Here is a 12,690-nt window from a genome sequence, read left to right on the forward strand (position 1 = left end):
TGTTGTATATTCTTAACTTGTAAATGTTTAACTAGATTACGTGCCTTGTTGTTTAACGTTGTTTGTATAACCATCGTACATACTGTTATTTTTAGGATGGCTTTTAACATCAGGCAAGGGACTACTGATAAAAAAGAGCTCTTCAGCGGACTCGGGTGCATTTACATTTTGTTAAAATGTGGATTAACGTACACTGTTCCTTTTCTAATAAATAAAGTAACCTGCAGCATATTTACAGAATAAAATTAAATTCACCTTTGAAAAATGTAATGTTACTGTGCATGCTACTGTGTGTGTGTGTGTGTGTGTGTGTGTGTGTGTGTGTCTCTTTTTTGGTTGTTTTGCCCCTTCTTGTACCTATTATGTGTCTCTTTAAGGACATTTTGTGTCTTTTTTGTTGTTTTGCTCCTTTTTTGTGCCCTGTATGCTTGTAATCCATCTGTGGTAGCAAATACAGCAAATTCTTCTCAACAGAAAGCTTAAATTAATCATTTTGTATACAAATGTCAGAATAACCCAGCTAACATTATGATGATTAAAACATGTTAATAATATTGATATAAAAAAATAGTAAACACTCACATCTGAGGAGCTTTTTTTTTGCTCATTCTTGCCTTAAAAACAAAGAAAATTATTTGTCAATATTGCTGCAGTTTAAACCTAATTACCTGTTCACATATATATGAATACATGACTGTTACTGAGCCTCTACAGCTGTATACAGTATATGTGGTATAATCCTGTGATGAAGGGATGGTCCAGTTCCTCGGTTGGTGCAGTGTATCCCTGTGGAGACAGAAAAAAAGGAATACCCCTCAAAAAGGGATCAAAGCCAAATTCTCCTCCAGACTTTTTATGACCTTGTATTTCTTCATCAGTCTGACTGCAGACAGCCCGCTGGCTTTGTGAGGGAGCTGTCACGACTTTTACTACCTTGAGTCATTTGCTCAGTCGAAGTAAAAAGGATCGATAAAACACCCTGCTGCTGGGCCGGGGCCAGATTTGTCACATTTTTATTCCCGGGATGCTGCAGTGTCCTTGTAAAAGAATAAAGTTATTCCAAACTAACAGTGCTTTGTTTTACACAGAACTATGGCGTTTTATAACGACACATTTGAGTCACTAAATCGAGGTGTTTTATTAATAAAAACATTTCCGCGTTTGAGCTACTGAACCTGGGTGTTTTATTGATACATCGAGGCATTTCCCAGCAGTGTTTGTAGCATTTGCGGAACCAAACAGATGTTTTTCACAGATATTATGCATTTCTCAGTGGTTTTGGAGCCTCCGATCCTGGTCATTTTTCCACCGTCACACAGCAGTGTTTGAGCCACCAAACTCAGGTGTTCTTCACCGTAACATTGCAGCATTTCCCAGTGGAATTTGAACCTTGGAACTTGGGCAGTTTTCACACTCATCCCTGCTTTTTTAGCGACTTTTTTTATCACTAAAGGTTTTTGTTTTAGCTGGCAAATTGACGCAAAAAAGCAGTTTATTTTCCATCAACACATGGCTGCATTTTCTGCAGAGATTGTGCCTCCAAAACTGGCTATTTAAGATATCTAGGCTTGATGGTACGCTGCAGACCACTGATCAAGAGCAACACACAATAAAAAGGTTTTTTTTTGCGAAGTTTCAGTGACATTTCCAGCTGTGATTTTGACCCAAAAAAATTATCTTTTCTTCTCCATAACCAAGTGGGTTTTGTAAATATAACCACAAAACACTACCAAAAATAATAAATAAATAAATACACTAAAAAACAGCACTGAGAAATGTAAGGTTTCATATCTGCTCCAAAACATTGCACAAATATAACGTGATTTAAAACATTTATAATGCCAACTTTCTGTCTGGTAATTGCGTTGCTTCTCATAATGAATAAGAAAAAGAAAAAAAAAAGACCTGGATATGGTTAAACTCTGGTCGTTTATTAGCTGTCCACAAAAGCATGTCATGGAACAACAGAAACTGTAGCACGAGTGTAACATTCCTGTTTGTTGTTATACTCCACCACATCCCTGCTTCTCACACCATGTATAATTTATATTTCATATATATATTTTGTACAATATACATGTTCTCATCAAAGGAAAAAATAATAGCAAAAGTTCACCCCTCCCTCCCCGCCCCCCCCACGTGGATCTGAGATCTAGTGAACATCCCATGCATGTTTCCACTGTGTCTAGGAGAAATGTTGTTTATTACCAGGAACAAATACGCAGGCAAAGAAACGCTCAGACAAATCAAAGGGGAGAGTGTCGTTTGACAAAAGCACATTCTCAACAACATTAAACAAGAAGAGCCATGCGAACCGACATTTACTCTACGGGTTTGACCCAGTTTGGAATCAAAAGCGCCAGCACGGGGGCAAGCTAAAGTTAGTCTTCTGCTAATGGCATAACATTAAGTCTAATAAAAAAACAGTGCTAAAGTCTTTTGGCTTATTTTCTTATTCTAAAGCCACATTCAGCTGTTTGATCACAAGACTTCACTGTTAAAATACTAACGCGTCTGAGTGTGTGTGAGGAACACCGAAAGTGCTTGACATCATTATGAACCTTTTTACCTCTGTGGAGACAAAACGGTTTGCATCTTTGAGTTACATTTCACCTTTAAAACGGCACGTTTTAATTAAAATGTGGGCGTGTAATGATTCAATATGAAGCTAAATATTTATGATTTTAACCAGAGTTAGTCTAAATAAATTATCAGCATCGTTAGAGCTTTACGGGTGAAATGGCAGCCTCTTAGTTCGTCTTTTAAAAATAAAATACACAATGGGATGACACAAAAATATAAACAGGCTTTTTTTTCCGTCAATCATTAGTCGATGTTCTGTGTCTTTCAATTGACATTTAAACCGTAGCTCCATATCCTGTTGTATATTATTCCCTGCACTACTCAGAGTAATACAGTCTCGTGGAAATATTGCTTAATTCCAAAACTTTAAAGCATCTTTTTATATAATCTTTTTCACTTTTGTAAAACAAAATAGCTGTGGAATGTAAAATAAAATATATATGTATGTAGGTAAGAAAATAAGGATAATATCTATATTTCTGTAACTATTTACAGAACTTAAAACCAACTATTATATGCCTATATGTTTCTCTTGTTTGGCCCGAAAACAAATATTTAAGTCATTTTTGAGTGTGCTACAATATATTTTAATATTTCTCTGTCGTCTGAGTCGGATTCACGCAGAAACAACATCACGGACTACGAGGACACTTTAAGAGACGTTTGCATTGTAAGCCACTGGAAACAGAGCGAGGAAGATTTTTTTTTGGTTTGTTGCTGGACTGTAGATATTGCACATTTATGTAAATATTAAACTCCTGTTGCATTGTTACATTCAGAAAATATACTATGGTTTTCTCCTAAATTGAGATGTATTGTGTCTGAGTGAGAGGACTCAAGTCAAAAACAGGAATATCTGATGTCTGGTTTAACATTTGGTCCTTTTTACATTTTTAAAGGTATTATCTTATGCACACCTTGTGGACAGGTGTGTGGGAAAATGCAATCGTGTGCATTAAAAGGCTGAATTTCCCCCTTGAGTTTGTCAGAGACAAAGCGAGCGGGTTTGCATACAGATTTTGTTGCATTATCCTTATTCGTACAGTTTTGAGCAGAAAAAAAACATTACAAAATGCGTCTCGTATTGTTTCAGTGAAGGACAGCGTGTTTTCTTTTCAGTACACTATTATAACCGATCAAACGCGTTTTAGTTTTGGTATTCCAGAGCAGTGCAGAGTCCCAAATGGGGTTCTGTAAAAACCTTTTTTATGTTTAAAACGGTCTGGAGGTGCATACGTAGAAGAATTACTGTTAGAGCACTGAGGTCGACTGATCAGATTCTGCAGGATGTTTCCAGAAGAAGGCGGTGAGCGAGCCTTCGCGGTGACGGCCCCTAAACTCTGAAACAGTTTAACTACACAAATAAAAACGGCTCCGACATTAGAAACCTTTCAGTCGCTACTGAAGACCCACCAATGTGATTGGAGCCTGGCCACTTAAACTGATTTAATCTTTTGTTGTGCCTCATCCAAACTTGTGTTGCAATTTGCTCCATAATGTTTATTCTCTCCCATATTTTTATCGTTTCTGAATTTATCTGTTTTGTATTTTATGACTGTAAAGCACTTTGGTTTGCTGTTTAAAATTTGCTCCACAAATAAAGTTTGACTTATCCTCAATAAATTACGAGTTTATTTTTGGAAATATTGCAACCTTTTTCTTTCTTCTAAAAAATATTACGGCTTTACTCTCGACTTCTCAGAGAACGCAGATACACGAGTCATGCTCTAAATGTGCAGAAATATCGCTCAAAAATATATGAACTATTAAAATCGAGAGGTTTATGAATTAATTCAAATGAATTAATCAATCATTGATGAGTTTAGGTGCCACATGCACATTTAACCCTCTGAAACCTGAGCAAATTGGCTGGATTTATTTCAAAATTATTGAGAAACAACATCAGAAATCACCCAAAAATGATCAAGAAATTAGGAAAAAGTACAGGAAAATGACTAGACTAGACTTGAAAAAGGGGCTTAAAAATTATAATAATTCTTTAATATAATTTTAAATAAGTAATTACGATAATTATGAATCTATATTTTTTCCCTTGCTTTTTAAAAAAATTTTCTCTAGATATTTTTTCCTAGCTTCTTTAAAAATAATTTTTGAAATCTACTGAGTTTGTGCACTTTGTGGAACATTTCTTACCAAGTTGCTCACAGCCTTTTTTCTCATGTTTTTTAAATAAATCGATTTTCTCAGGGTTCAAAGTTTTAAAACCTTGTGGAAGGCATCTGAAGGAGGAAAAGTGAAGTCGCTCCAGGTTTCAAAGGGTTAAAGAGGTTATTCCCCAAACAAAAGACACAAAGTAAGTTGAAAAAGTAAACTTTGCCTGTAAGTGTGATGACTCAGCAGGGATATCATTAAATGAGAAAAGTCGACCTGCAGGAGAATAAATATTTAAAAGCAATACAGAATGCCTGAGAGCCTCACTGCATTATTTTCCTTTATAGTTCTATATTTTGAATTATCATCTGCCGCCTGAATTTTGTTTTTCTTACATTTTCACCATAAATTGGTGCATAAAACTTCAGGACATTAAGTGATGCTTAAAATATTTTGGTCACAGAAGTTTTTCAGGCAGCAAATTCACAATATGAAACAACTCATCTTTATACTAAAGCCTCAGGCTGCGAGAAAAGGGGAGCAAAATCTTCAACACTTGAGACAAATCTCAAAACGCCTGCAACAACTCCCACATTAATAATGGATAAACACCAGAATGTGACAAACAGGATTTGTCAAAATAAGTTGAATATAAATGAAAGTTGGTTACGAAACTCGGCGCGGTCACGCTCTACTCATCTTTTCTTTGTCTTACATAAAAAAAAAAAAACGACTTGGGATTTTATTTCAAAACTGCTTAGAAAATGAGTGTTGAATAAAGTTGTCTGTATCTGTTTTAAATATATGTGACAATTCATTCTCTGAAAAATTTAGCTGAACTTAAATTATCCAGTGCATAGGTTGAGTGAATATTTTCTACACAATTTGAGGTACTTTTACTTTGAGTATTTTAGTTTCTTGCCACTTTCTGCTTCCACTCCACATTTTAGAGGGAAATATTGGTTTTTTTTTTACTCCATTTGCCACAAACCGTATGAAATTATGTTTTTTGTGCAAAGGGTTCCAACTTATTAAATATTAGGACTTGCTGCTTTTCCTTTTAATCATTCTAATTTGTTAAATTTGATTTGAAGTTTTCCGCATTTAGTGCTTAATACATTACATTACACACTTTTAATACATTAAAAGTACGATGAGTACTATTATTTATGTAGATGATGTAAATAACACCCTGCAGCTGACATGGCATTTACAGCATGACTTTGACGGTTTTTGGTTTTCCTGTAACGCCAGCACTGACTCTCTGGAAATCATGTTTTCTTAGTTTAAATCGATTTAACAGAAACTCAATTTTATTTTCTTACAGCCTTTTTTGGTGCCATCATTCAAATTCTTGTGCATGTGCCTGAGCACACCTGCCCTTGTTTAGTGATTCGGGGTCGCTACGTGCTAGTTGGTTACTAATGTTCTTATTGATCACTGAGCACAGCTAAGAGCAGATCTGGGTGGTTAAGAAAGTTTGATGAAACCTGATTCTTATTTTTCTCTCTTCATAGAAAATGTATAAAATCAATTTCAGAGGATGTTGCAGCATGAGGCCTTTTGTTTTGTCTCTAATAAACTCTGACAGGTTTTTGGAAATTCAACCTTTCTTTCACAAAATTTATGTTCCTGAAAAAAACTCAGCTGAGGTGAAACCTAAAACAAAAAGTGACTTTAAAATGCGTTTTGGTGGTGACCTACCCTGATCATCTGGAATGTTTCAGAAACAGCAAAGTAACTGCTCCTCTGACTGGACCTCAACTGCAACAATCGTCAACCCTGCTCAGCCCTACAGACCTACACAGAAAGCACACCGAAAGCGAAAAACAGAGGAGTCAAACAAACAGATCAAACATGCAACTTTGCATAAACAGACACATACAGCAGGAACAAACAGTCCAGGGAGCACATTCAGTGAGACTGGTGTCGTCAGCCAAGCGAGTGGAGGGGAATACTGTACATCAGTTTACAAAAAAAAAAAGAAAAAAGAAAAAGAACGACCAGCACAATGACTTTAAGGACGTATTTACACTTAAATATCTTTAGAGAAAGTCCCTGCCAATCAAAATCCATCTCCAAATCCCGCTCAGTCAGTTTTGCAGTGGATAGAAAGTTAATAAGCAGCGTTTTTTCCCCCATACTTCCCCTTCGGTCCGTGAAGTAAGCTCTGCATAAAAAGCAATATCAGGGCAGCTCAGTTGAGGAGGTGTCATGCAAAAAAAAAAAAAAAAAGTTAATTTCCCAGTTGGACATCCGTGTTTCAAGCATACGTCAGCATAGATTTCACTGAGTGGGCCGACTTTAGTTTGATCAGCGCTGCAGCGTCGGCCGCGGTGGAAGTTCCTGTGATCAGTTTGGCCTCGGCACACAGTAGATAGAGAACACAGTGAATCCAACATAGAAGTGACAGAATGAGAAGAAGTCCACCTAAAGTCCGTCTGCTGGCATTGCTACGAGTCACTGTTATTGGTTGTATAGTAGGATTATATTTTGGCATGTGTTTACACTGCGACGGCGTCCACTTCCACGTAAAGTCTGTAAACCTAAAGTCTCATATTGATGATGAGAAAGCTGCTTTTATTGAGTTGAATTCTACTCTACCTTTTTAAGCGAAAAAAGGTGTACAGAATGTATTCCATGCATGTTTCCTATATGAAATACAATAATCACGATTAGGTCTAACTGCTGGGTCGAGTTTTTTGTTTTTTATTCCTACTGTAGGGGTGTGAAGTGATCAGTGGGAGCCGACAGAGTTCACAAAGTTCTCTCTGATTTTGTAACTTTAACTTTCAGGGGCGGCTGCGAGAATTAAAGGGAATCCCTGACGTAAAAACATCCGACAGCCCGTCAAACGTCAGCGGTGGGGCCAGGACAGGTGGACGGGGCTGTGTAGCATGGCACTGGATGTTGGTGTTACATGGATGCTGTGCCTGGATCGGAGGGCGCTCGGCAGAGGACGGCGTCACACCACGGAGCCCTTGGAGGTGGAGAGGTGGATGGAGTGGATGCGTGTGGCCAGAGTTCTCTCCAGGTCCAGGAGGATGTCGGAGCAGATGCCGGGGCTGGAGGCGGGGCTCTCTGCCGGAGGAGGTTCGTACAGCAGCTGCTTGAAGCCGTCGAGTTCGATCAGCAGCACCATGTTCTTCAGGAAATAGCCCTCGATGAACGCCGTCAGCTCCGAGGCACCGAGGAACTACATTAAAGGAAGATGATGGCGAGACAATGACAGAGGGAGTTTTTAAACGTGGTCGACTGAAGCAATAAAATCCTCAACACAAGCTTCACTGACCATGTAATCTGTTGTTCTTTCTGCATCCAGCGCCAACATTTGACTTAACGGTGACTAATATTAGACCAGGAAAAACTACAGGCTGTTTCAGCTTGGACTTTCTCCGCCTCTGAGAGCCAGGGGGCGTGCTTTAGATGTCACTCAAAAACAGAACGTACTGGTTTTAACGTTTCAGTGAGAAAGGCCTCCCAAAATATGAGTACAGAATGTATTATGGATATGCGAATATTCAGCTGTATTTATTCTAGAGTATACACCCCAAGAGGGGTAAATGCTGAGAAACGCAGCCCACTTCTTTTTTGGCGCCGGCGCTAATCAACTGAGCTGTTCAGACAAGGAGTGCCAGCTTATGACCTGCAGCTTTAGTTTCAGCGTCTCCTCTGTTTTCTTCACAAGTAAAGAGCAAAGCTGTTGTCGTTCCCTGGTGGTCACAGACTCTTTATCATGGCGTTTGGTGTCTTACAGGAACACACAGGGCACCTTTAAGCGTCTCTATGTGATGCACAGCTGACACACGTGACAGTAACGTGTGGGACGTGTTAAACAGTCGTGTTTAGTTTTAAGCAACAACCTGATCAGGTTTAGAAAAAACATCATTTTTTGTCTTAAAATGATTCTGTTTTGTATTTAACATTCTCATTACATGACGTATTTACATCATGTGACGTCAGTGCGTGATGCGACCACGTTACATCAAAACGACATTGACTGTGGTCTCTGGATGGAAGTCAAAGACCAGCAGGATCAAGAGGGCTGATAACCACTGAGCTGGTATTTTTGTCACCTAAAACTATGTTTTGGCCCGATAATGCTCATGCACAAAGCATCCTGGAATATGTGCACACTGCTCAGCTGTTTCGGTTAATGTCGCGCATTAAGGAATTTATTGTTTCAGTTTACTACATTTACCATAAACACTGATTGGACATCCAATAAAACAAAGAAAGTGTCTAAAGGGTGATGAGAACACCAGCATTAAAATTTTTATGTGATTTTAGAAAGTGATGGTTTTTGTTTGGAACAAAAACCAACCATCATCATAATGCAGTGTTTTCTTGTTAGGGGACATGGTTGTCGACTTTTTCTGCTGCTTTTCTGTATTTTTTATCATATTTTTTTTGCCAAGTTCCCCTGGAAGCAAGACTTTTAAGTTAAAGGGGGGTTCCTTTTTTGGCAAGAGATCCGTGACTATACTCAGCGCTAACTTTCTCTGTCTGCTGTTTGATGATAGGATGGCAGTATACAGTGGGTTTTTTGGAGCTTTTTGCTGAATAAAGCTGCCTGCTGCAGCTGAAAACAAAACTGAGACCGCCGAAAGGAACCAAAACAGTAAAGTTGCGGCTCATAAAACTAAAACAATGAGTGAAAGAACGTTAAACACTCAGTGGAGCGTTGGGAGATAATCGTCTGCGGGTTTATTACTATAAGCAAACCCTCACATACGAGCAGTCATTAGATCCTTTGTGAGTGTGGAATAAAGCAGCTTTAAATAAAAAGACTGTGTGATTTGTGTGACAGGTTTTTTTTAAAATCCTAAATTTCTAATCAGTGTTTTGTTAAGATCTCACCTTGGCATGTTTGTAGAGGTCCACGCAGGTTTCGGTGGTGATGTTCTTGGAGCAGATGATCTCACAGTGTCTCTGAAGGGCCTCTAGCTGGAAGAATTTGGCTGCAGACAGGAGCTGCAGGGGAACAGTACAGCCACACAGAATGAGGCACAGGACTCGGGATTAGAAATGCTGATACTGGCACCGTCGCTCTGCAGGCTTTGGTTAAGTCTCTCTTACCTCCATGACTTCAGTGTTGCGTATGTGCAAAGACTCAGTGCCGCCGCAGTACAGATACTGCATGACCAGCTGAAAGACACAACAGCACAGCGTTCAGTCTGCAGCATCGCTGTCATCGTTTGTGCAGCATTTCGGCCCTCTCTGACTTTGGATTTTAAAATCAAAATCTTGCTGCTTTTCCGCCCAAATTTATCTCTGACATGCTTGTGACAAATTAACCTTCTAGGACCCTCAGGACATCTGGGGCCAGCCTACTGACTGTCCCAAGAGTTAGGACAAACATGGTGAAGCAGCATTTTGTTATCATGCAGCACAAACACGGAATAACTCCCCAGATGATGTTGGATAAACCCCGACTCTGACCACTTTCAGGTCAAAGCCAAAAAAGGCTTTTTTACACCGCCTACTCCACACTGTGTTGACTGCAAATGATATATGATATATGAACCAAACCAAAACTGCCAACATTTAGGATGATAAGATATGAATATTATACTGAGAATTATGTTTTATATAATTTAACTAAAAAGCAGTTTTCTATGTGCTCAGCAGAGAATTGATATTTTACCACTGATGGTTGAAAGTGGACGGTGTATGAATTTAGAGGAAGAAATGCAGATTTGTTGTGTGTTATTTGATACATAAAACGAGTTTCATTTTGTTTTCTGCTGCCCTTTTTTATGTGGAACTGCGCAAATTTTTGTTTAGTAACACAAAAACATGTTGATTTCCTACACATGGATGATGCACAAAGATTAAGGGCGTTATTTACATATGCAACATTTAGTTTTGTTCGTTATGTGGAGAAAATCTATCTTTTTAGTAACTATTTTATAACTTTGTTTTTTATCCATTTTTTAGCATATTTTTATCTTAGCACCTCTCGTCTGCAATTTTGCTATTTGTAATGGTGATTTGTATCATAAAAAAAGTTAATCATTTAGATATTAATTTGACCTTTTATATCTTTTCTCTTTACTCTTTCATTTTAAATCTGCATCCTTTATTGTGTTTCATATTTAATTGATGTCTAAAGCACTTTGAATCGCTCTGTTGTATAAAATGTACAATACATATAAAGCTGCCTTTGCCTTAAAAACAACACCACGACATAATAACAGTGGTTTTAGCAAAAGATGACGACTTACATGGAAAATATTGTACTTGACATGGCTGATCTCAATACAGGTGTTCTCTGCTGCTGGTCTGTTCTGCAGCAGGGACTTGAACCTGGATGCAGCAGAAGAAATCTGAATCAGAATACCTTTATCGTCATTGTACAGATATACACGACAAAATTTAGCTGCACTAACCGGGCAGAGCTCAATAAAAATAAGAATAAAAAAACACACACATGCATACATACATGTTCAGTACCTACATATGCATGACAAAATAAATAAATAAATAATGCACATAAGTGAGACTAATCATGACATTATTACAGCTGTGAAGGAAAAATCAAATATGTATTTGTAACAATAAACAGAAACATTTTTATTTACCTGGCTGAAGCTGTAAACAGCAAAACTTTATGTGCATAAAACGGTTTCCCCTCCACCAGGAATGTCACGTCAGACATTTCCTTGTTGTTAAGGAAGTGGGGATCTGCAAAAGATCCAATAAAAAAAATTTTAAAGACAAATGAAGCTTCATTACTCAAGTTTTCTAAACTTCGGAAGCAGAACGGCAAACGGCAGAAGATTAAGCCAATGTGGTCGTTCATTATTCCGAGGGCGATTCATCACTCAGCTATCAGCGCGGCATTATCACAATAATTCCCATTTCATTAGTATTCTAAAAGTTGAATTTGATATCCGGTCCCTTGAGCTGTTCCTTTAAGTGAATCCTAGAACATCCTGATGAATTAATTAGCTGTCAGAGGTTTGTAAAGCATTAATTCTCCTCACACTCAAAGTCGTTGTCATTTTAATGTACCTCTGCTGTTGATGAAACACTAGGTGGTGCTGCAGTACAGTCACTAAATGTTTCAGCGCCTCCTCAGGCTCTAATTACATGAAATTTTAAAAAAATGGAAACTGTGTGACCTTCCAAACTTTAAAGGAGCTTTCAGCACCAGATTAGACCGAAAAATCACATCATTACAGACAAGCGAGTACAAACTGCTTCTGAAACACATCATGATAAATGTTCAAAGTGAGTTTATAAATGTGTGGCAGCCTCCAGTCGCACACAGAAACATTTTAAAGCTAACATCACTGTCTGCAGCAGGAGAGAGAAAATATCGAAGACTTTTGTAAACAGAATTTAAGACTTTTTTAATACCTCTGAGGCCTGCAGATACCCTGAAAAAAACTTACCGTAAAAAACAACTAGAATGTGATTTACAATATTTTTCAAATGTCAGAAGGAAATTTTTGTGTTGTGTGTGTTAGTTAATAATAACTCAATTATTTATTGTTACATAACGAGACATGCTGAAGAATTTAAACTCAACAGTTTTTTTTTACTCTCATTTTTCACAGGTCAAAGTTAAAGATCTAAGACATTTTTTTTCACGCACGCAATACATATATTTCTTTTACATTTTAGTTAAGTCAGACATTTATTAAAATCCATGCTAGTGAGCACTTCTCCTTTTCCAAGATAATCCATCCACCTCCTGGCATATTGAGATTAATTAAACAGCATCATTACCACACAGATGTGCCTTGGGACGGTCATTTCCACAACCACACAAGTCAGTTATGATGACAAAGTGCTTTAGCCATTTGTTTGCTTTTCTAACTTCCATCTTTTTCACTGAGTTTCACTCACTCTGTGGCCAACTGTGTGGCACACATTGCAAAACTACTGACACAGATGCTCACCGACAGCCCAACATTGACCAACCGCAGGCCTGGAACACACTGCCTGCGTGAGCAGTGCTTGTCAGGCGTCTCAGCTGCTGCTCAG

At 38.1% G+C, this 12,690-nt stretch overlaps 1 protein-coding gene across 1 annotated transcript in view; it reads right to left on the reverse strand.

Moving 5' to 3' along the window:
• Positions 1-4,748: 4,748 nt before the first annotated feature.
• btbd11a (BTB (POZ) domain containing 11a) overlaps positions 4,749-12,690 on the reverse strand; it is a 39,138-nt gene continuing 31,196 nt past the window's right edge. Inside the window, exons 11-15 of the mRNA XM_042511052.1 lie at positions 11,280-11,382; positions 10,923-11,004; positions 9,775-9,843; positions 9,556-9,669; positions 4,749-7,891 (exon numbers count right to left, since the gene is read on the reverse strand). Coding sequence (XP_042366986.1) covers positions 7,661-7,891; positions 9,556-9,669; positions 9,775-9,843; positions 10,923-11,004; positions 11,280-11,382 — 599 coding nt within the window. The 3' untranslated portion in view covers positions 4,749-7,660. The remainder of the gene's footprint in view (positions 7,892-9,555; positions 9,670-9,774; positions 9,844-10,922; positions 11,005-11,279; positions 11,383-12,690) is intronic.

The sequence above is a fragment of the Plectropomus leopardus genome, chromosome 22 (genome assembly GCF_008729295.1).
Source record: "Plectropomus leopardus isolate mb chromosome 22, YSFRI_Pleo_2.0, whole genome shotgun sequence".
NCBI lineage: Eukaryota > Metazoa > Chordata > Actinopteri > Perciformes > Serranidae > Plectropomus > Plectropomus leopardus.